At 38.3% G+C, this 24722-nt stretch overlaps 6 protein-coding genes across 8 annotated transcripts; 2 read left to right on the top strand and 4 right to left on the bottom strand.

The window, feature by feature from the left end:
• Positions 1-1931: 1931 nt before the first annotated feature.
• LOC6584437 (succinate dehydrogenase [ubiquinone] iron-sulfur subunit) lies at positions 1932-3269 on the bottom strand. The gene has a single exon (XM_002010056.4). The coding sequence runs from the start codon at positions 3122-3124 to the stop codon at positions 2039-2041; it is 1086 nt and encodes a 361-aa protein (XP_002010092.3). The 5' UTR covers positions 3125-3269; the 3' UTR covers positions 1932-2038.
• Positions 3270-7400: 4131 nt separating this feature from the next.
• Positions 7401-10020, top strand: LOC6584438 (glutathione hydrolase 1 proenzyme). 2 transcript variants are annotated; one of them, XM_002010057.4, is made up of 5 exons: positions 7401-7589; positions 7649-7775; positions 7829-8684; positions 9159-9352; positions 9412-10020. In XM_002010057.4, exons 1-5 carry the CDS (start codon positions 7493-7495, stop codon positions 9917-9919), a joined length of 1782 nt encoding a protein of 593 aa, XP_002010093.2. In that variant the 5' UTR covers positions 7401-7492; the 3' UTR covers positions 9920-10020. The 2 variants fall into 2 exon arrangements, with proteins under 2 accessions (XP_002010093.2, XP_043867582.1); XM_044011647.1 differs by lacking the exon at positions 7401-7589 and having other exon boundaries at positions 7656-7775; positions 7834-8684.
• Positions 10021-10155: 135 nt separating this feature from the next.
• LOC6584439 (heparan sulfate glucosamine 3-O-sulfotransferase 6) lies at positions 10156-13780 on the bottom strand. Of its 2 annotated transcripts, none has more exons than XM_015161290.3 (3): positions 13260-13780; positions 12675-13198; positions 10156-11448 (listed from the first exon to the last, which is right to left on the bottom strand). In XM_015161290.3, exons 1-3 carry the CDS (start codon positions 13401-13403, stop codon positions 10941-10943), a joined length of 1176 nt encoding a protein of 391 aa, XP_015016776.1. In that variant the 5' UTR covers positions 13404-13780; the 3' UTR covers positions 10156-10940. The 2 variants fall into 2 exon arrangements, with proteins under 2 accessions (XP_015016776.1, XP_002010094.1); XM_002010058.4 differs by having other exon boundaries at positions 12675-13195; positions 13260-13778.
• A 1550-nt stretch (positions 13781-15330) lies between these two features.
• Positions 15331-18392, top strand: LOC6584440. Its single transcript, XM_002010059.4, has 3 exons — positions 15331-15534; positions 15632-15889; positions 17044-18392. Exons 1-3 carry the CDS (start codon positions 15474-15476, stop codon positions 18165-18167), a joined length of 1443 nt encoding a protein of 480 aa, XP_002010095.1. The 5' UTR covers positions 15331-15473; the 3' UTR covers positions 18168-18392.
• Positions 18178-19427, bottom strand: LOC6584441 (protein-lysine N-methyltransferase EEF2KMT). The gene is made up of 3 exons (XM_002010060.4): positions 19293-19427; positions 18448-19234; positions 18178-18341 (listed from the first exon to the last, which is right to left on the bottom strand). Exons 1-3 carry the CDS (start codon positions 19365-19367, stop codon positions 18229-18231), a joined length of 975 nt encoding a protein of 324 aa, XP_002010096.1. The 5' UTR covers positions 19368-19427; the 3' UTR covers positions 18178-18228.
• Positions 19428-20454: 1027 nt separating this feature from the next.
• Positions 20455-24592, bottom strand: LOC6584442 (histone H3.3A). The gene is made up of 3 exons (XM_002010061.4): positions 24486-24592; positions 21848-22141; positions 20455-21774 (listed from the first exon to the last, which is right to left on the bottom strand). Exons 2-3 carry the CDS (start codon positions 22127-22129, stop codon positions 21646-21648), a joined length of 411 nt encoding a protein of 136 aa, XP_002010097.1. The 5' UTR covers positions 22130-22141; positions 24486-24592; the 3' UTR covers positions 20455-21645.
• Between the last annotated feature and the right edge of the window lie 130 nt (positions 24593-24722).

Raw genomic sequence — 24722 nt, forward strand, 5'->3', positions numbered from 1 at the left:
ATCTTATATCTTATATCTTATATCTTATATCTTATATCTTATATCTTATATCTTATATCTTATATCTTATATCTTATATCTTATATCTTATATCTTTTTTATCTTATTTATATCTTATATCTTATATCTTATATCTTATATCTTATATCTTATATCTTATATTTTATATCTTATATCTTATATCTTATATATCTTATATCTTATATCTTATATCTTATATCTTATATCTTATATCTTATATCTTATATCTTATATCTTATATCTTATATCTTATATCTTATATCTTATATCTTATATCTTATATCTTATATCTTATATCTTATATCTTATATCTTATATCTTATATCTTATATCTTATATCTTATATCTTATATCTTATATCTTATATCTTATATCTTATATCTTATATTATATCTTATATCTTATATCTTATATCTTATATCTTATATCTTATATCTTATATCTTATATCTTTATATCTTATATCTTATATCTTATATCTTATATCTTATATCTTATATCTTATATCTTATATCTTATATCTTATATCTTATATCTTATATCTTATATCTTATATCTTATATCTTATATCTTATATCTTATATCTTATATCTTATATCTTATATCTTATATCTTATATCTTATATCTTATATCTTATATCTTATATCTTATATCTTATATCTTATATCTTATATCTTATATCTTATATCTTATATCTTATATCTTATATCTTATATCTTATATCTTATATCTTATATCTTATATCTTATATCTTATATCTTATATCTTATATCTTATATCTTATATCTTATATCTTATATCTTATATCTTATATCTTATATCTTATATCTTATATCTTATATCTTATATCTTATATCTTATATCTTATATCTTATATCTTATATCTTATATCTTATATCTTATATCTTATATCTTATATCTTATATCTTATATCTTATATCTTATATCTTATATCTTATATCTTATATCTTATATCTTATATCTTATATCTTATATCTTATATCTTATATCTTATATCTTATATCTTATATCTTATATCTTATATCTTATATCTTATATCTTATATCTTATATCTTATATCTTATATCTTATATCTTATATCTTATATCTTATATCTTATATCTTATATCTTATATCTTATATCTTATATCTTATATCTTATATCTTATATCTTATATCTTATATCTTATATCTTATATCTTATATCTTATATCTTATATCTTATATCTTATATCTTATATCTTATATCTTATATCTTATATCTTATATCTTATATCTTATATCTTATATCTTATATCTTATATCTTATATCTTATATCTTATATCTTATATCTTATATCTTATATCTTATATCTTATATCTTATATCTTATATCTTATATCTTATATCTTATATCTTATATCTTATATCTTATATCTTATATCTTATATCTTATATCTTATATCTTATATCTTATATCTTATATCTTATATCTTATATCTTATATCTTATATCTTATATCTTATATCTTATATCTTATATCTTATATCTTATATCTTATATCTTATATCTTATATCTTATATCTTATATCTTATATCTTATATCTTATATCTTATATCTTATATCTTATATCTTATATCTTATATCTTATATCTTATATCTTATATCTTATATCTTATATCTTATATCTTATATCTTATATCTTACATCTTACATCTTATATCTTATATCTTATATCTTATATCTTATATCTTATATCTTATATCTTATATCTTATATCTTATATCTTATATCTTATATCTTATATCTTACATCTTACATCTTATATCTTATATCTTATATCTTATATCTTATATCTTATATCTTATATCTTATATCTTATATCTTATATATTATTTTTTATATCTTATATCTATGTATAGATCTAATATTTAATATTCCATATCTTGTATTTGATTATTATTTAAGTGCATATGGAAAACATAATTGTTCTAGAAGATATATAATTAAAATGCATAATTTTGATATTTCTTCCTTTTAGCCCGACTCGGCCTCCATTTTTGGTTTTTCTTTCTTCTTCATGCCAACGAGCATCTGCTTCAATTGGACGATCGCCTTGGCTGGGTTCAGGTTCTTAGGGCACGTGTTTGTGCAGTTGAGTATGGTGTGGCAGCGGTACAGTTTATAAGGATCTGTGAGCATGTTCAAGCGCTTTTCGGTCACCTCATCCCGCGAATCGATGACCCAGCGAAAGGCCTGCATCAGGATGGCAGGGCCCAAGTACTTATCGCTGTTCCACCAGTAGGACGGACAGGAGGTCTGGCAGCAGGCGCACAATATGCACTCGTAGAGCCCATCTAATAACAAGCGGTCCTCGACCGCTTGCAAATATTGCACCTTACCGACCTCCCTGTTCGCATTCTTGCGCTGCAGCCAGGGCTCAATGGAGCGATACTGCTCATAGAAGCGTGACAGATCCGGCACCAAATCCCGCACCACATACAGATGGGGCAGCGGATAGATCTTGCACGGCTTGCCCAAGTTCTTGTCGATCGGCTGGATGCAGGCCAGCGTATTGATGCCGTCGATGTTCATGGCACAGGAGCCGCAGATGCCCTCCCGGCACGAACGGCGAAACGTGAGCGTTCCGTCCATTTCATTCTTCACCTTGATTAGGGCATCCAGTACCATGGTGCCGCACTTGTTCAAGTCGATCTGGTATTTTTGCGTCTTGGGCTTGCCGCCGGGATGCCAGCGATATATTTCAAAGGTCTTGATGCGCGGCCCCTGTGGCTTCGCCTCCTTGGGCGGCGGCGGCGGAGGTGGTGGCGGAGCGCCGGCCTTCGGTGGGTCAGCTTTGCCTGGTGGCTTATCACCCCCTTCCTTTTTCATCTCCGCGGCCTTCTTCGGCTCGCTGGGCTTGCTCGGCTCGCTCGCCTTGGCCGGCTCAGCGGGCTTACCTGGCTCAGCGGGCTTGCCCGGCTCGTTCTTCTTGTCGCACGTATCTTTGCTGTAGACCACAGAGATGGGCAGCACGGTCGGAATCACATATTTCATGATCAGCTGCTTGTTCAGCACGGACGCCTCCAAGAAGCGCAGTCGTCGCTTAAGCCGAAGCATCATTATAAGACACGGCTCAGTTAATCTTCTGCGCGTTCACAACAAAAATGTTTCAATATTTATTGGAAATTTTGACTCAACTTGTTTTTTGTGTATTTGTGTACTCAAGTTGTTTAACGTAAGACTGTGTATTAACGAATGACTAGAGAAAATACAAGCGGGCCTTAAGTCAATTTAGAAATAAGGTCCAGGCAAACTAGATGGAAATTAAAATGAAAATTTGAAAAATATTAAAAGTTATATCTCAGCTGGGAATCATAGGGAGACTGTGCGAATTAGCCATCTCTTTCTCGCTCCCTCTATTTTTCTCTCCCTCTCTCTCTAACCTAGAGATACCCGAATCTACATTCAATATATGATATAAACTAATACGTATATAAATAATAAATAATAAATAAAATATAAAAAATAATCAATAATAAATAATTAATAATAAATAATAAATAATAAATAATAAATAATAAATAATATATAATAAATAATAAATAATAAATAATAAATAATAAATAATAAATAATAAATAATAAATAATAAATAATAAATAATAAATAATAAATAATAAATAATAAATAATAAATAATAAATAATAAATAATAAATAATAAATAATAAATAATAAGTTTGCATTAATAAATATTATTTAAAAAATAAATAATTAATTAATATAAAATTTACAGTATACAAAAAAATCAAATAAATCAACTATGGAAGTTCAATTTATTTAATTCAAATATTAAATTATTAAAAAAAAAAAAAAAAAGAAAACGTATTTTTTTGTACAGAAATACAAAGTTGCATTCAAACAACAAATTCGCCGTCTTGATTCGATGCAGAAAAAAATATATAGAAGTCATGAAGGTATTATTATAAACAATAAAAAAAAAAAAAATGAAAGCTAAATCCGTTGACTTAATATATGTACATATATCAGGTTTGCTTCTTGGCGCTACATTTGCAGCCAGCCTGATTTATGTCTGAGGTTTGTAATCTCGAATGCTATTTACGATTGACACAGCCGTGGTCGGCATTCTAAAATGTTTTCGCTTGAACCGCTGAACTTTACAAATCAGCAAGACATCAATATGCGCAGACGAAGTGAGAGAGAGAGAGAGAGAGAGAGTGAGTGAGCACCAAGTGTTTGTGATTTTCAAATTAAACGCAATTAAAGTAAAATATGTTGTACAAGTAGAGGCAACTATTCCGACTAACAGCGGGCACATTAAATGGAACAAACGAAGGGGCGTCGACACATGCAAAAGATCAGGGAGTCGCTGCCGCTGGACGTGAGCCGCAGGCCCATTGAATGAAGCCAACTGTGAAAACGGCCTCAGGGCCAGGTCTATAAATACAGAGCAACAACGACAACAACAACAACAACAGCGAATGCGTCGCAATTGTTGTGGAATGGTGGGCCCGTCCCTTAAAAATAAAACTCAACAACATGTCAGCAGGAGAAGCAGGAGAAGAAGCAGCAGCAGCAACAGCCGTCGACGTCGCCGTCATCGTCGTCTTTGGGATCGGGATCTACGCGCGAAAAACAAAATATTTTCACTTGCTCGAACCAACACGCATAGGAGCTCCCCCCAACCCACACGATTGTCCCACTCTTAGCATAGCATGCACTACTTCTACTTCTGCTTCCTCTTCCTCCTCGAGTTTTATTTATTTTTCTTATTTTTTTTTCCTCTTCGTTTTTGGAAGCACTCGTGAAGTGTGGTGGAGCGTGCCTGCATCGAGGAGATGCAATCGATGACAGTCGGTAGAAAAGCGCCCGCTAAGCCTGACCAGATTAACTGCATCAACTTTTTATGCCACGGACTCCACTCGGCAGCAAACATCAAAGCAGCCAAAGACAATTAAAAGGCAATTCCAGCAATGCGCCTGTTTGCACCTGCCGTCTGCACATCACCGGCAACATTGTCAACGTTTGTTCACAACACTGTCCAACATGCGACAGATCTATTGGACGAGGTACAAATGAAATTATGCTGGAGATAATGTGAAAGGCAAGAATTTAGAAGAAAAAATCTATGAGAATTGCATAGTAAGGCGTTCGACAGTAGAGTGATGAAAACGAAAAAGGGGTAGTAGAAAGTAGAAGACGGCGAAAAGAGAGAGAGAGAAGAGAAAAAAATAAAGTGACTAATAGAGAAGTTAGACAGGAAATGAGTGAGGTGTGAGAGAGCGAAAGAGTTAGACTGAAATATACAAAGAGAAGTGAGAGAAAGGGGTAATGAAGGAAATAGCTTAAGTCAGAGATGCTAAGAGAGAATAAAAGACACTCGACAAAAATGAGAATTATTTATTGATGTAGAGCGAAAGCAAGAGACAGGAAAATACTCGGAGAGCAAGCAAGTAAAATAAAATGGTAAATAGTAAATACAAGTGAGAGTGAGAGAGCACGAGAAAGTGAGAGAGAAAGAATCTACAATTGTTACTAAGAGATACCCAAAGGGTATCTGCATCATATGCATATAGATCTATATCATATAGATATAAAATTTCCCACTCATCTTCAATAATTTTGCTGCAGAGTGTTATTAAAAATAAATACTACATCACATACAAATACTTGAGGCAAATTATGTTGGGTTGAGTTGTTGTCGCTGCCAAGGTGTTGACGAGGCTGACAATCTGGAGCAGCAGCTACCTCCTGCTTCCTCTCCCACCCTCTCATACTCGCACACACACACACACAGTCACACAGTCACACTCACACTCTATCTCTGTACATTGCCGGTTGAGTCATTTAAGCTGTTAAGCCGTCGCTGACGTCTGACAGGTGCCATGATAGAGGCATTTGGCGTGTACATTTCGTCATACATGCGAGAGTTGTTTGAGACGCGTGCTGGAATTAGTTAGCCATGTTGGCAGACGAGATGCCAACCAATTCCAATCTTCACACACACACGCACAGAAAGAGGCAGAGAGAGTGAGGGAGAGACAGAGAGGGGAGAGTTTCATTCATCCATTGCAATCCCAGATGAGCCGAACGATCAACGAACCGGCCCGTCTCCTCTTCCTGTTTGATGAAGCTCTTCTGCTCAGTTAATTTGATTGCCACGCTAGTGCGATATAAAAACGCAAGATTTATGGCTTTTAAATTTTCATTCACACTCGTGTTGATTTGTATGTACTTAAATACAATCTCATATATATGTACACATGCATGTATGTATGTATGTAGTGTGAATATTTTGCAGATTTGCTCTACGGCAAGCGGATGCACAAATCAATTACAATTCTTGCGAATATGGGAAACGCTGGCATCGCTGGTGACCAAAGAAAATCCAATTACAAAAGGTGCCATAACTTTTATTTATTAAGTCTCTGCCAACTGACAGCGTTTAATATCGTCACGACTTCAATTATATATAAAAATAAAAATGTTTAATGTATACATATATATATACATGGAGATGTAAATGTAGATGTTCTTTCTTCTTTCTTCAATATTCTTGCAAGCAGACTCTTGCAGTTACTCTTGCAACTACAAAGCAGAAAAAAAAAGTGGATTGTGTTCTAGTTTAAATTTACAGCTATGGAGCTCCTGGCAAAAACTTTTTTATTTTTAATAGTAAAACTTCATTATGGAGTACGAATAAAAGTGCTTTCAAATCATGCCAACAGTAATATTCAGAAGCAAATGTGCAGAGAGATTGATATATAATAAATACAGATTACTATATAATATATAATAAACAACAACAACAGTATACTTTTGGAATAAATATACACTTTTATTAATTTTTTTTTTTTTAAATTTTTTTTTACGAATTTTTTTTTTATTTGTATTATTATTATTTTTTTATTTATTTATTTATTTATTTATTTATTTTTGTATGCAATTCATATATAAAAATATTTTTCTATCAATTATATTATTATATATTATATATACTTTTGCAATATATATACATTTTTATGTATTTATTATTATTATAATTTTTTTTTTTTTTTTTGTATTCAATTTATTTATACATTTTGTTAAATAGTTTTCTATCAACTATCAACCTATACTGTAGAATACTTTCGCAATATATTTATTATTTTAATTTATTTAATGATGCAATTCATCTATACATTTTTAAAAATATTTTTCTATCACTATTATCGCATAGTTTTAGTTTTGCAATTAAATTTTTTAATTTTCTTCATTTAAATTTGAATCTCACAAAATACCGCCAAAAGCATCGATTGTTCATTGAATGAGTACTTTTTTGGCACAAAGTCTTGTGATTATTAACTTCAAATATCGATAAGTCGATAGTTAACTGTGTGTTATTTACATTTTGAGTAGAGTGGAGAACGAACACAAAATGCAACAAATTGGAATAAAATGTGAATAAAAGTATGAATAAACTAAAGCGCTATGCACTGGCAATGGATATTTAATCGAGTTGTGCTGGGCTTGGCCTTTGTTTGTGTGCTGATTGCGATATATGCATATAGTCCTGTGGCAAGGAGCGGTGAATATTGAAAATATTGAGTAAATGAATATTCAAATAGTTCATCATTTCTATGGCAGGCAAACGAAATGCAGCGAGAACTCCACCAGACCCTGAGGAACCCCTGCCGCCCTCCAGTTCCCCGCTGCACCGCTTCAAGCGGGCTGGCATAGCCACAGATAATGATGCCTGCAGTCAGATGGCCAGGTATGGGGCTCTATAAGTTATATAATTCCCCGTGCTCATGTATTCTTTAATAGAGAAGCACTGCTACTTGGAGGCACTGTGGTGGATGCTGCACTAGCTGCCTTGCTCTGCAACGGACTCATTGGTATGCAAAGCATGGGCCTCGGCGGCGGCATGATTATGAACATTTATATGCACAGCGAGCGACGGGCATATACGATCCTAGGTCGGGAGATGGCACCGCGCTCTCTGCATGCGGACAACTTTACGACTATGGTGAGCGAGCAGCAGTTAAAGCAGTCCGGCTGGTCTATTGCTGTGCCCACCGAACTGTTGGGCTATGCCTTGGCCCACGAGCGTTTTGGCAAGCTGTCCTGGTCGGAATTGGTTCGGCCAACGCTCTCCCTATGCCACAGCGGTTATTCGCTCTACAAGCATCAGTACGATGCGCTCATATTGAATGCGGACATGATCAAAAGCGATGCATTGTTGCGTCAAATGTTTGTGGATCCGGCGACAAATCAATTCTGGCCCATTGGCCGTCACATCCAGCCGCCGAAGCAGCTGTGCGATACGTATGCGCAAATATCTGTAGCAGGACCGCGCAGCCTCTACAAAGGAACGCTGTTGGCAAGGCTGCACGCCGACTTGCAGGACATGGGCAGCGCCATAACCAAGGAAGACTTGAGGCACGCCCAAGCTGAGCTAAGGGATTCGTTAGTCATACCCTTGGATGAGTATGATCTGCACCTGACGCCGCCACCAGGCAGCGGTCACATTCTTGGCCTCATCATGAACATACTGCATGCCTATCGAGCGGAGTTTGCAGCAGGCGACGATTTAGATGCCTTGGCAATCCATCGCATTGTAGAGGCCTTTAAATTTGGCTTTGTGCAGCGCTGGCAATTGGACGATAAAGCTGATGAAGAGGTGAGCAATATCTTATTGATTCACGCATAAGAGAGAGATAGATCTATTCTTTTATCTCTTTCTTTCTTGTGGGATCACAATAGTATTTTGCTATCTCTGTTCATTTTATGAGCTAGGAAACTTTGTAAAAACTTTTTTTATTATAGGCACTGTTCAAAATAGATCAGATGCCTAAGTGGTCGAGTCTTGAAGGATCAGTGCTTGAAGCTCATGTATAGTATAGTATATATGTCTAGTATTATCTTAGCCAAAGTTCTTGGTTGTCAACGAATAGGTTCTAGCTATATGTTAAATAGAGAATAGCATTAAATAATATAGAATAGTAGATCTTTGTAATCATATAGGACCTATCATATGTCTATTATCTATACCATAAGACCAACTTTTTTACCGAAATAATTCAAATGTTTACTTGGTATACGATATATGTCTCTCAATTATGCAAATATTACTCATTTAACATTTGCCTTCCAGCTGCTGACCAAGCTGACAAACCGAAGTCTTGCCGCCCGCATTGCCAAGCTGATAGATGATGCTAGAACCTATAACAAATCGGAGCATTATGGAGCATCTGGCGATATACAGCCGCGTGATGAGCATGGCACCTCGCATATTTCGGTATTGCACAATAATGACGCTGTTTCGGTAACCAGTTCCATTAACTTTTAGTAAGTATAGAGATCTACCTAAATTTGAAGACTACCTCATATTCATATCTCCTTGGCAGTTTCGGGAGCGGGCGCATGGGCAAACGCACGGGCGTGCTATTCAATAATGCCATGTCGGACTTCTCCATGAAGCAGCTAAAGAACTACTTCGATTTGCCGTATATCGATGGCACGAATATGATAACAGCAGCAGCCCGTCCCATGTCCTCAATGTGCCCGATCATTGTTACGGAGCGTTCAAGCGGACAAGTTCGTTTGGTTGTGGGCGCAGCTGGTGGCACAAAGATTATATCGGCTCTTGTGCCTCTGCTAGTTCGCATACTTTGGCAACGGGCGAGCATCAAGACGGCCATCGATGCCAGCCGATTCCATCATCAGATGCTGCCCAACGTGCTGCAGTATGAATACGGCATGCTGCAGGCACATGTGCACAGCCTCCTGGCCAAAGGACATCAATGCGAACGCTATCGCAATCGTGGCTCTGTCATTTGTGGCATTGCCCAGGATAACGAAAGCATTACTATCAATTCGGACTATCGTAAAATTGGTGGGGTCGCTGGATTTTAAGCAAGACAGCAGATGCTAATAGATAATCTTCTTATATGAGAGCCTTAGAATATATCAAATTGAAATGATTGTAGTAAATAAAGCCTATAGCTAAAACTGAATGAATTGAATTTGTTTCGAATAGCTTTATAGCTCCATAAGTAACTTCTGGATATATGTATATGTGAATATATATAAATTATCATATGAAACAGCATCTCCAGAGCTTAACATCAAAAATAGTCTTCAAAGAAATATTCTTTAATTTTTTATCAAATACTTTTATTAAATTGTAATAATTGAAATTAGTTCAGCTAGGCCATTTCGTAACATGCAATTTAGATCTTGAGCTATGCATATATATAATATATGTCTATATATATATATAGATGTAAATGTAGATGTAGATGAACTTGTAGTTGTATATATGTATGTTTGTAAGTATGTATGTATAAATTGCATATCATTTAAATGTAGGGATTATGTGTGTGCATGTGCTGTGCCTAATCGAATGCTATCAGTACATTTCATTTATATGTATTTCATATTTCATAATTAATTAGATTAGGATGTGGAGGCGTAGCTCTCTGTTCAATTAGCTGCTCATACTCTGTAGGAATTCATATTAAGCTCTATTTGTCTATGCGTTCATATATGTACGTATATATGCATGTATGCATGTATATAGTAGGATTTTGTAGTTGTTGCCGTGTATTAGTGTGTGTGCGTGTGCGTTGAGAGAAGGAACCGTTTAGTAGTGTGAGTATCGTTCGATTTGTCTGTTGTATTGTTGCATTTAATTGAGCACTGACGTCACAGGATTACGTAACGTATCTTTCTCACTGCATAGCCATGCAAATACTATATTTGTATGTATGTATATATAATTGGGTGTATATATCTTCTATGTATAAGAACAATGGTATGTATAAAAAAATGCAATCAACAATATCAGTCTGTTGCCAAATACCGCAGCAACAACATCTCTCTCCCTCTCTCTCTCTCTCTCTGTCTCCATATCGCTTGCTCTCTGTTTACACGTTTAGGGCCAGGCAAAGTTAATGCCAGTCAGTTGATAAAACTTATTATTGAACGGCCTATAAAACTCCCGTAGCCGTTCAATTGCATTGGCATCGATATGCGGATGATTCCTACCCTTGGTCTTGCCCAGGCAATGGGGCGTGGATCGTGCCTCCGATTTGAATAGACAGGGAAATCCTTTGGTGGCATTGAAATAGAAATGCTTCTCGGTCACCACACGCTTCAGACCCAAAAAGTCCTGAACACGCCCAATCTCATAGGCCGGATCCATGATCAACCGCTCGCCGCTAATGAAGAGCAGCTGCGACAGCGGAAAGTACAGCAGCCAGTGCTCCAAATAGCGCGCATAGACGCCAATCTTGACCGGTCCCCAATTGGTGTCCACCACCGAGTAGCTGCCGTTCACAAAGGCCAGCTGCTCGAAGCGCTTCATGTCCGCCTTCTTGCTAGCCGCCTGCGTATAGTCCGAGATGGCGCGAGTCACCGGATCTCGCACCACAATTAAGAGTCTAGATGGAAAAGGAAGGCAGAGAAAGAGAGAGAGAAAAACTTTTAGGTATAATTACATATACATATATAATATATATATATATAGTTACTATATTGTGCTTAGTGCTAGCTCATTTACAAAGATTTGAACAATCTTAGAATGGAATTTTAATCCTTATTGGAAGGATTTCTGATTCTGTGTACTGAACCTTCATTTCAGAGACTACAGGAAACGTACTTTACTATGCTGACCAAATGAATATCATTCCCACTCGCTCTCACTCTGCGTAAAACTCTTCGGTTCTATTCGTTCCTTTTTTTTCTCCTGACCGCTTTGGACTGAACTATTCATGTATCGATCTTCTAACGAACATCGTTTAGGGAGTGATAGGATTGATGCGTACTGAGCTCGAACTTAGTATGTGTAAGCTAGTAGTACTCAAAAGACTTTACACTCAGTTCACATACTCTATCGATGTGCTTAATGACCCTAACCCTCGCATGCATACCAATGCATATATAAAAGACCCTTCGACTCATTTAACTGGAGCAAACGGTCGAGAGAAAGCCCAGAGCGTAAAAAAGGTTTCTGTCCAATCACAAACGAACTCATTGAAAACCCGACTCAATCGAGCATATTGAGCTCTCTTTTTCTCAGAGTATTAATAAAACACTTATTCGTAGGCATCGGTAAACAGTTATTTACGATGCTTAAAACACATTTACCATGAACAATATAGACTCTTAGCTTTGTTTAATCGATTTTTGATAATTCGAACTCCATTCTAAACAAATGTTTAAATATTGTATAACAAATGTTGCGAGTCTCCATAAAAGACAAAATATTTGTTATATGGAAATTCTCAAAGGAAGAAATTTAAATTCCACAGGAAACATGTTTAATTTGATTGGTAATCTATATCATATCATGTATCAATGGACTATATATATGTATATGTACTATAGATAACAGTCCCAAAGCATAGCTTTTAGAAAAGTGTGGAATTGCCACATAATCCAAAGAATCCTACATACAATACATGAAAACATTGTCTTCAGAAGCTTTTCAGAGAGGGTTTTAAATACTTTAAGATTAATTTGATGTTTTCAGCAAAAAGGCAAATCAGTGCTTCGAAAACTATTGGCATCATCATATTGCAGTATATACTATATGCTAAATTTTCCATATATACGATAAATATATAATTCATTTGTTTTAGAGGAGACCTACAGTCTCAGCACTCACTTGGTGGCCGTGTTCATATGGTAAACGCGCTGCGGCACCTCCTTGGTGACAAAGTAGCTGGGCGTCTTCTCCATGGTGATTTGGCCCTCGATGGTGTAGGGCATGTGGTGGCGATACCAGCGCAGTCCGCGCTGGTAGTGCCTGTCGAAGAAGTGCACCTCGGAGCCGGCGGCGCGCACATCCGGATGCAGCCGTATGAACTCCAGCAAGGCCCTCGTGCCGCTCTTCTTCACGCCGATGATCAGCGTGTCGGGCAGATGGCGAGAGGGACGCAGGCCCTGCTGGCGCAGCATTTGATACTTGGGCGCGCCATCGACGCTGGCAACGCCATTGCTAACGGTGCTATTCAAGAGAGCTGTCGTACTGGAGCTGGAACTGGAGCTGGAGTTGGAGCTGGGGCTAGCGCTGGTGCTAGAGTTGGAGTTGCCATTGGCGCTTCTGCTGGTATTGGTGACTCTGTTGGCCTCGGCTGCGCTGCTAGCGTTTCGCTGCTGCAGCGTCAGCAAATTGCGTAGGTTGCTCTGCTAGAGAAAAGGCCAAGAAATACTCAGCTGTAGAGAGTTTCCAATCTGCAGCGAGACTCACCTGCTGCAGGGTGCGACTGATGCTGGCCAGGAGGCAGGCATTGAAGCTGTACGAGAAGTAGACGAGCGTCACGCAGACCACCAGGACAATGGCCAGGCTGCGGCTGCTTAGGTTCAAGCTATGGCACCAGATGCTTACATACATTGCGCTGCACACACACACACACGCACACGGCCACTTACGCCTACACACACACACACACACACACACACACACACACACACACACACAACCACACCGGTACGCAAATATACACAAACACTCACTCGCACAGAGACACAGACACAGAGCCGTTGGCCAGTTAGCCGCTTTGTATAGAATTTGATGCCATGATTCGTATAGATCAGGATTGGCTACAGCCCAGCGGCAGCATTCAGGATCCTACAATGCGATAACCATCATTCAGAGACCAACGAATTCACCTGCACCGTTCGTCACGACAGTCGTATGCAAAGTTTCTGGTGTTGTTGTTCGGCGCAGCAAAATTCCGGAAGTGATAGCAGGCGGGCAAAGGAAACAAAGTCCTTGTTACTGGGTCGCCTGCTGGGGTCAGAAGCGCAAACGCAAGCTCTCACTCGCTCTCTATCTCTGGCCATCTCTTACTCTCGCCACCTGTCTCTCTCTCTCTCTCTTCGTTTCTCTATATGACTTGTATGTCTTGTTACATTTGCATTTGGTCCTTTGTCTGCCCCAAAAGGTAGGCAACAGTTTTTTCGACTAGTCCATGACGTCACAGATTTTTGCTAGCTATTTATTATTGTTTATATGGCTGCCAATCATTTAATGACAATTTAATTATTTACCAAATGCGGTTATTAAATTTTCATTTTCAAATTAAAGCATAACAATTTTTTTTTAGCTTCCAGATATACGTTTATACATAAATATAAATTCATAAATTTCCTGTAGCTTTGTGATGCTAGAAATTATAAAAATCGGATATTGATAAGATTGCAATTCAATTTATATATAAATATGTATGCTTATGTATGTATGTATATAAGAAACCTTATCTATACTTCTCTTTTTCTAGGTTTTGCTCTTATCAGTTCAATTGCTTTTACTAATTTTCTGCTCGTGTTCTATACTTTTATCTTGTTTGCTATACTTTTGTTGTTTATCTTATCTGAGCTTCTTCTTCTCATCTCTTGACATTTTTTATTCTTCTTTTATCTTTGTCTCTCTCTCTCTCTCTCTCTCTATTATCGGTTCTCATGCTCGCATTTACCTGTCATCAGAATCGGCAATATTTATTTCATCTTATTATTTAGAATTGAAATTGAAAATCTAAGAATATAACTTAAATATTTATACTATATTTCATAAATTTTTGGTAAACATTTTCCATGATATTTAGATAAACAATTTTTAGATATTGAAATTATTCGAATTAATTAATTACTATTTTTTAAATCGAATTATTTGTTTTATATAGCTTAAAATATTTCATTATTATTATCAGAGAGAGTTGCTAAAACTTGAGACAATCTTGTGATTGTATATACCTGCAGTCTCTCTCCCTCTCTCTCAGTGCGTCTCTCATGTGCAACCCTTGAGCGAGCTTGTGCTCAAAAGTAAACAAACTGATAAAGCCCCCTAAACAAGCGCCCACCCACCCGTTGGGGCCCACGCAGATGGGAGCAGATGTTGATGGGTGATTGGGCGCTTAGGTGGGCTTTTGTGCCACTTAAGCAGCGCACACTTTACACGCTCTCGGGGGAGCTTTTAGCTGCCGGTGCTTACGGGCATTATCAGAGCTAGAGCCAAGGAAATAAAAGAGATTAAGCTAATTATCAGCTGCTTCGAAGCTTTTCACTTGTCGCCCTCTCGCTCGCACACACACAGACACAGGCGCGCTCTCTCGCTCTAGCTTGTGAGGCAACTGTTAATAAATTTGAATTGGAAAGCTGCTCAACTGTCCCGTTATCAGTGAACGTTGGCATCTGTTTATCCACGTCGGGGCCCCTATATCATTCTAGCTGGGATTAGTCATCATGCAGGTGCTGCCTCATTGTGTGGCCTTATCTAATCAGAGAATCAACGACAACTGATTTGACACTTGACTAACTGGGCTCACTCGCGCTTCAATCGTCGACGCTGGCATTAGCTGGCCCACAGCGAAACAATAACCAATAGAAAAACAATTAAATTAGTATATCGACTTAACAATTATGCATTAAACAGTCACGCATATCGAACAAATTTTGCACGAAAATGACGAATTTATGGAGCACCTGTGTGCACAAATTTTTCAAATACGCCCCCAGCTATGTGGGTGAGTTACAGCAGACAGCAGACAACCGACAGCCGGAATATTCATTATATAAAGCACGGCTAATCTGATTCTTCTTCCACTCCATTCTTCTGAGCAGTTTGCCTCTGCTTCCTGCCCTGCGGTCTGATCTTCGGCTACACGCTCTGCTCCTTTGTGGCCGAGCGGAATCTGAGCGTCGACCTCATTGACTATGGCCCCCTGATACTGGGCGCCTGTCTGGCTCTGCTCTGCGCCGCCGGTATTCTGGTCATCAAGTATATCAAGCACTGCATCGTCTACTGGCATCCATTCGTCCTCATGGTCGCGGGCGTCTTCCATCTAATCTCCAGCTGTTTCTACTTTGCCGATGGCCTTGGTGAGTTTTCATTCTAATTGCGGGGGATATATAGGATATATACTATATATATATTGTGAAATTTCGATCAATCATCAATGAAATCAGAAGTTGATCGAGTTGGTTTACATTATTGAACGATTTTCAATACAATTCTTACTTTAAAGAGGAAATAAATATTCAATTTATAGATTATTAAATTGAAATTAATTTCTTATATCATTATATATCTCGATTCAATGTTCCTAACATATACTTAAAAAAAATATATAAATACAATTTTTACTGATATACGTAATGGAGTCTTTAAGAAGGATCGATCCAAAAATGCCATTCATTCAAAAATGTGCATCTTTCATATGTAGTTTTGTAAATAAGTTTTAAAACTTTTCTATACATTTTTTAACATATTTACATTATTACACATCTATAAAATCATATCGTTTTATAATATCCTAACTCTTATAAAAGCATAAAGCTTCAGGAATAATGCTGCTCTATAACTGTAGGCCATATCAATTTCAAGATATTACATCTTGGACTCCAACTCTGAAACATTATTAAGATTATTATTTTACAAATATTTATTTAAAAAAATAATAAACATTTTTAAAAAATATATACGTATATAATAATTTTTAAGGCACTGAATATAAATGCAAGTTAAAAACTAATATATAAAAACTTATAATAGTATTACAGTTAGCTAGATATATATATATATATATATATATATATATATATATATATATATATATATATATATATATATCTTACTAAGAAGATTTACAGATTATATAAAATATATATTTGGCTCCTTTGATTTAGTCAAAATTCATGTATAAAATCAACTAGAGATACAAAAAAAATATTTATCAAGGCTTTTACTAATACAAATAAAAGCTTTAGACACTTGTACATAAGTATATAAAAAATATGGCTCAATAGGCAAATGCAATGATAAATTGATTATAATAAGATTATACATAGATAGACTATGTCTTATCATATTATTTATATGTTAATTTATCTACTTGACTTATGCTAATAACCCGTCTCCCTCTCTCTCTCTCTCTTTCTTCCTCTTTCTCTGTTGCTTTCACTCTCATGTGAATTATGTGTTCGTCTCCTTGCTGCATCAATGGTCTGATCGAATGGAAATTGTTCTATCGCAGATCATGTGGGCGCCTACATGTCGTATGTGTCGCACAGTTTGACCTTTGTGGCCGGGTATGGATTTTTGCACACAATCAGCTCGAAAAACAGCCGCGCCTTGATGATATCTGGCTGCTGCAGCTGCTATCTGCTGGGCATCGCCTCGGCGGTGAGTTTGATTGGCGCCAAGTATGTGGAGAATCTGGAGCATTATAAGGGTCAAGTGGCGACCCCGGGGCAACTAACCGACGGCATCTATGTGAACTTTGCGGCCACCTATCTGTCCATATCAATTGTGATGCTGGCCATACTCATTGGGCTGAAGGTGCTGCACGTGCTGGGCACGGTGGACATGACCAACAGTCTGGACAACGATTTGCGGATTGCCAATGCGAATGGCAGCATCTTCGAGGCACGCTCGGATGTGATCAAGCGGCTGCAGTTCTTCTATGTGACCAAGAATCAGCAGTGGCACGTGACGCTGCTGCTGCTCTTTGTGGAGGCCATCCAGTATGCACTCTTCATATTTCTGGTCTTCTGGTTTGCCCTGAACGATGCGATGCGTCTGAATGATTTGGCCAACATCGATGCCATGTTCTGGGTCATCTTTGCTGGTAGCGTTTTGGCCATCATCTGCCTGTGCTTCTACTCCGCCAAGGTGCACTTTGTGACGACACAAGTGCTGCTGCTGGTGCTCACGATGCTGGCCATGATTATCTATGGGGCGAGCGGCTCGAAGGTGACCTTCTGGCTACTCCTGGTGCTCTTTGGGCTGGGCTATTCGAGTCTCCAGATTGTGCTGCTGGAGGTGACGCATCTACGCTTCACCGAATGCATCATCTTCGCCTCCTACACGCTCAAGCTGGTCAGCACCAGCGTCGTCTACTACTATTTCGTGGCCAATGTGGAGAACTCGTATTTCTATACGAAGGACGAGAGCACCTTGATTGCCCAGGGCTTTGTCTTCATGATAATCACCTCTCTGCTGGCGCTGGTCGTCGGCATGAAGGTGCCGCGCACCCATCGCTCCAAGCTGCTGGACATACAGCACGAGGTCTATGGCATTATCTTCATGAAGCATCAGATCGAGCAGCTCAATGTGCGTTGGCTAAACGATGGCACGATCCCAACCATCAGCCAATGATGCAGTTTCATTCATTCTATTGTTCTTGTTGTTGTTTATGTTACTATTGCTTAATTACTAATTAGTTTAAACGCTTAATGCACACGATTTGTACGGCCGCTGTGGTGTCCCGGCAAAAATGACTTTTGCAACAGGAAACATTGGCACAGGGCGTTACCTGATATCCATGTTGCTCTGCAAGACAAATAATCAATATACAAAATAAAGCACTCATTAATTCATCAATTCAAATGATTGCCTAGAGCAATGAAATACGGATGCAATTGATATATGTACTCACCTAGCTGCACCATGAAATTGTGCAGGGTATCCACATTGCGGACGGTGCTGGCCAACAGCGCCTCGCATCGATTGCTGCGCATTTCGTAGACAAAGTCAAGGGCAGCGAGCAGCGAGGAGAACTGCGTGTCATCGTAGATGACATCGGCCGCTAGCAGGAGATCGGGTTCAGCGTATTGCGACCAGGGGAACTCTTTGACCTCATGCCAACGCAGCTGGGCACACTTTGGCGTTGCCTCGTCGCTGTCATACTCAAAGTTTAAGGAAATATTTTCTTGCATGAGCTTAATGCAGGCGCTGCTGCCATCGGTGATGACCACCTGGCCCACGGGCAGCTTCAGCGCCTTGTGCTTGAGCAGAATGCCAAGCAATCCAGTGCCCGCTCCAAGTTCTAGCACATTTTTGCCCTCCAGTAGGCTGGGATGCTCGAGCAGATAGTCGGCCAGTGCCAGGGCTGCCTCCCACGTGCAGAGGCCAGTGGTGCCCTCGCAGACGAAGCTCGTGGACTCGCGCAGCGTGATGTGCTCCTCCGATTGCAGCATATAGTGCTTATAGGCATAGATGGAAGGAGCTGGCGCTGCATCTAGTGAGGTTTTGGCCAGCTGGCCACATAGGCTGTTGTAGATGTCGTCGTGCAGCTCATCGTGATCCTTGAGCACATGCATCAGACGCTTGACGAATGCCTCCTGGTAACTGCGACGCACCGGATACTGTTGATTAAGCGGATGGCCACAGGTGGCCGCGATCAAGGCACGCTGCTCCTCCAGTTCCAGCGGCAGTTGCAGCGTCTACATGACAATAAATCCAATACAATTGCCAATTGACAAGTGCTCATTATCCACTTACCGACCAGGCCATCTTATTGACGGGATAGCAACACAGAAATTGCTGCCGCAGTTTGGCGAACTTGTTGCTCTCCATCTTAACGAATGTGAAAAATTCAATATGCGCAAGTCAACGTGTGGAATCGATCTGGCAGCACTGCCAATCATTGCGGCCAACTGGCAACTCAACAGCTGTTACTTCAATACACTTATCAGACTTAGCATCGATACTTTTTCACATGCTTGGTAACAGTAGAAGATAACGTATATATTTCAAAGAGAATTTGCAAATTTTAATATTAGCTATATAATAAATAACCTTTTTTTTTAATTTAAAGCACTAGATTTGTCTTTTGGCAACTGTTTTTTTTTTAGGTAACTACCATAGCTTAACATAAAATACCTTGATATAGAGCATTCGATAGTCGACTTGACTCGTCACATTTTTAATTAAGTGCTTATAAATGCCACATTCAAATCATAAGAGTTTCTTATCTACAGCACTTTAGTTATGACTAATCCTATTTGTTTTAGATTGTTGAAATACAACTCATTTCTTGCTCTCGCATTCATTTGAGATCAGACAGAATTACAAATGTCAAGATACAAATATATGTACATACATACATATGTACATGTATGGTATGAATGTATGTATGTAAAGGAAAATATACTGTCATAAGATTAGCTTTCAAGGTCAAATAGATATGCTATACTATACTATATGTTAGTTGTATCGTCGTATAACTAGAAGCTTTTGTAAATTCTGCATAAAACTGCATAGCTCGGCCATGTAAAAGCGAATACAGTGCAACATTTGCGCACCATAGATGGCGCCACCTGTTCTTCAATAACTGCAGTCAATCCCGCACAGCTTTACAGGCACACACATACACATGTACAGACACATTGATACAGTTGTTACGTCGCCAGTTAATGTTTTGTCGCAACTGTACCGCAAACAAGAAAACAAATTTGTGTTTTTTTTTGGCTTTTTCTCTAGAAAAAACCGTTTATTAAGTTTTTGTTTGGGGACTTTTTTTGTTTTTGTGTTGTTTTTTTACGATTTCTATTGTATGCTAAAAAACATTAAGTTTTATATTGTAATGTATTTTTGTTTTTTTGTTTTTGTATTTCTGTTTTGAATGCAACAAACTATGCAAATGTCTGTACGTTTAAGTGCATTATTGGAGGGGTTATTTGTCTGTTATATATTGTATGAATATCTTGTAAGTTCCATAAACATTTATGTAAAGTTAAGTGTATATATATATAGAATAGATCATATTCGTAATACATTTATATATATATTTAGATTGTATACATTTTGAGAATGTATTTTATACTATTTTACGATGTTGTCATTTAGCATGGTTTGTTTCTTTTTATAATTCTGTTTTCTGTTTTATCGTATTTTTTGTTTTCTGTACTTTTTTTTGCCTAAACGTATAAAATGCATGTAAATCTAAAACTTATTTAATCAACTACCACGCCCAAATGGGCCTCTTTCCACATTTAAGTTGTTTCCTCAAAAAAATTATATTTATATATATATATATAAGGTGTGAAAAAAATAAAGTATTATATAAAATAGATGCAGTATTATTGTGTACTCATTTCTGATGTGTTCAAAGAAATGTTTGTTGGCCAATTTGCGATGTTGGTCAATTGGCCCGATCGCCCGCTGTCCACGTTGCGCCATGTGGCAACCGCAACACAGTTGCAACGATCGCTGGCATCGCGCACGTCACCTTGCCGCACATGCAACGCTTAAGCGCTGCCACAGGAAGCGTTGCTCTCACTCGCCCAAGGATCTGGTTTGGCGGCCGGCGAACGTACAGCAGCTTCTTTCGGTTCTGTCTGGTTGTTGTTGATGTTGGGGACTGCTGTGCGCTGCCGTATTAGAGCTCAACACTGCCTGTGGCAGCACGCTGCATGCGCTGTTGGAGATAGGGGCGATGTTCGAGATGGCGGCCCGATGCCAGCGATCTGGCTGCAACGGCATCTACCGTAGGTTCGTGTTTTGATGGCGACTGCCGACGCAATGTGACCAGCGGGCGATCTACAAACTTAAAAAACTAATGTACAATGCTAATATAATCATAATAATAATAATAATAATAATAATAAGTATTACAGTTATTAATTATAATATTCATAGATTATGTTTATATATGTGTGTGGTTATATAATAATGCTCTCTATATGTAGATAGTTTTTATATTTATGTTGTGTAAGTTATTAAATGAAATCAAGCTCCAATTGACGACAATTTTTTTTAAACTATTAATCAAACTATGCACGTATATATAATATGAATGTGATTTGTTGTGTAATCTGTTGTTGTTTGTTATCATTATTTGCTTTCTTGTCGCTTAAGCACGCTCGCCACGGATGCGACGCGCCAACTGAATATCCTTGGGCATAATGGTGACACGCTTGGCGTGAATGGCGCACAAGTTGGTGTCCTCAAACAAGCCCACCAAATAGGCTTCAGAGGCTTCCTGCAATCGCGAGAGAGGTTCATAATATGAATTTTAAATTTAATTAGTTGAAACAGCGTTTGCCATTAATTACCTGCAAGGCACCAATAGCGGCCGACTGGAAACGCAAATCGGTCTTGAAATCCTGTGCGATTTCACGCACCAAACGCTGGAAGGGCAACTTGCGGATGAGCAACTCGGTCGACTTCTGGTAACGACGGATCTCACGCAGAGCCACTGTACCGGGACGATAACGATGGGGCTTCTTAACACCACCTGTGGACGGGGCCGATTTACGGGCTGCCTTAGTGGCCAGCTGCTTGCGTGGAGCCTTGCCTCCAGTGGATTTACGGGCGGTCTGCTTGGTACGTGCCATAGTTAATTAGTTCTGCAAGATGGATTGGATTCGATTGATGGATTAACCACACATTGAATGTCACTGTTAGAGCTCTGCGACGCTCAGCGCCGAAGCGCTGGCGCGCAACTGATACGAATGTGGCAAATGTCGCTGCAACGAAGGCCACAGCAGCAGCAGAAGCAGCAGCAGCAGCAGCAGAAGCAGCAGCAGCAGCAGCAGCAACAGCAGCAGCAGAAGCTACGACATCGACATCAGCAGCGAGGGTTGAAATCGTTTCTCAGCAGCTGCAGAAATTTTCTTTTTGTTCAGTTTCACGCTGTGCATTTTCCTTAGCCATACGGCTTGGCTGCCTTCTGGGAACACTTCAAAACTTCCACTTCAATTGCGACGTCGTCGTCGTCGTCGTCATCGCCATCGCCATCGTCTGCTGTTGCTGCTGTAGCCCACAGCTTTGAGTGCCCCCACTTGAGCCATTGTGTGAGTGCATACATTTTTTTTTTTTTTTTTTTTTTGTGGCATGAATCGCTCTTTTTACACGGCCTCTGCATTTCTTTTTCTTTTGTGCTCTGCCACCACTCGAGCGTCGTGAATTTTGCGTTTTGCTTTTTATGCGCAGAATCAATCAAGTTGAAGTAATGAGTTGTAGTTTTTAGTTTTAGATCTACAAATCGTGCCACACGCATACAAACACAGTCATACACACGCACACTCTCAAAGCAGTCGCGCGGAAAACATGCACAAAAAACTTTCTAAGGGGGGCCACAGCAAACGGTAAAAAAAGATACTCGAGTAAACATAAACAAAAAATAAAAAGCATCGATATTTTTGAGGTCGAAAGCTTGCACACTGATCTGCCAGAACTTGAAAGTCTATTGATTTTTGCAAATATATCAATAGATTGATCGATTTGCAGCTTGTTCTATACATATTAAAGGCAGATCAAACAATATACATATATATCACCGAAACCAGTCCCTTCAGGTTGAGCATAATATTCGTATTGTTTAGCTCATAGTCTAGAATTTTCTATTTATTGCCATATTACAGATTAGGATTTGATATTTACTGTTTGTTCAACATTTGATGCATGACTTAGCTTAGATTTCTATAAAATATAATTTGCATACATATGCACAACTTTCAAATGCAATTGTCCCAATTTGCAAATGGATTCAGCTATCTACACCCCTGTCATATATGTTTAGCCAATCGCAAAACGTATGTATGCTTGATCAACTGCATACACGTACACACTCACACACCCATACATGCAATTGGATCACATACAGATATATGCATGCTGCAGGTGCTTCATTTTGTGCTATGCTTATTTCATAACAATCATAAGAAGAGCAATGTGAAGGAAAACAAAAATTTGGCGCCCATTTGAATAGCAAATGTGCAAGCGGGCTGGCAATATTGCGCATTAGGCGCAAACAACGCGTTATTAGCAATAGATAAAACATAAAGAGTGAGCGAGAGGGAGAGCTGTAAACAGGGAGCGAAAGGTGTCTTAACGAAAATTGCGTCGTTCGCATTTAACGCGCGCAAAGCAACGTCATATATTTGTGCGTGTTTGTATGTGAAGCAGCTGCACATCTTAAGAGCAAATGCTTACATATGTATGCGCGTGTACAGACATCAAAATTTCAGTAATTGGCCCGCTATATTGCTCACAAATGCGAAACAAAACGAAACTTGATGAAAAACAAGTGACACACACACACACACACAAATGTATATGTATATAGGCACGTACAAGCTCACGTTTAAATGCTGATGCGCATGTGTCACAAAACGAGTGTTTGCATGTGTACGTGTGTCTGCCAGTATGCACACATACATACAATTTAGTCAAATAAAAATAACAATAATCAAAATACTGGAAGTCAACTTTAAGAAACTACAACATAAATCAGACGAACAGAATAAAAACATAAACATATGCGCACTCCATTCCTCATTAGCACATTAACAGACCTCCAATATTTCGGTGGATTAAATAAATATTTCGCAATTATTATAAACTTTTTACTTCCAACTCGTCTGCAATGGCCGCCATTTTGAAAAAGGCAACAACGCAAGTACACCACACTAAAGTGTGCCCATGCATTCGTCGTGCAAACGAAGTCACCATCGTTGTTGCGCCGTGTGTGTATCCACTAAAATAAAAAAAGCTAAGCTAGCACGGAAAAGTGGTGCTCCGCCGGCCGTCTATAGGAGCACCCCAAAAAAAAAAAAAAAAAACCAAAACAACAGACTATTGCACACACTAATTACGCCGCTGATAGCATTAAACTTGTCACATTCACCGTTTAGCACAACACAAATTCAGCTAACAAAACAAATTAAATAAATGTGAAGGCACACTCACCGTTACGAAAAGTAAAAATATATTTGTTTTCTTTTTTCTAAGAATTTTCACGGAGAACCCGATCTGCTCACTACGGAGAACGATTTCACAATGAGGCAGTATCGATTTTTGTAAAACAACTTGTATCGATTGTAGTTCAATTTCTAGTTCATGAATATATTGGTATACAAAAATATCGTTATTAAAACAGTCAACAATCGATAGATAACCAAATAAATTTAAACAGTTAGTCTTCAA

The sequence above is a fragment of the Drosophila mojavensis genome, unplaced genomic scaffold (assembly GCF_018153725.1).
Source record: "Drosophila mojavensis isolate 15081-1352.22 unplaced genomic scaffold, ASM1815372v1 contig_136, whole genome shotgun sequence".
Taxonomy (NCBI): Eukaryota; Metazoa; Arthropoda; class Insecta; order Diptera; family Drosophilidae; genus Drosophila; species Drosophila mojavensis.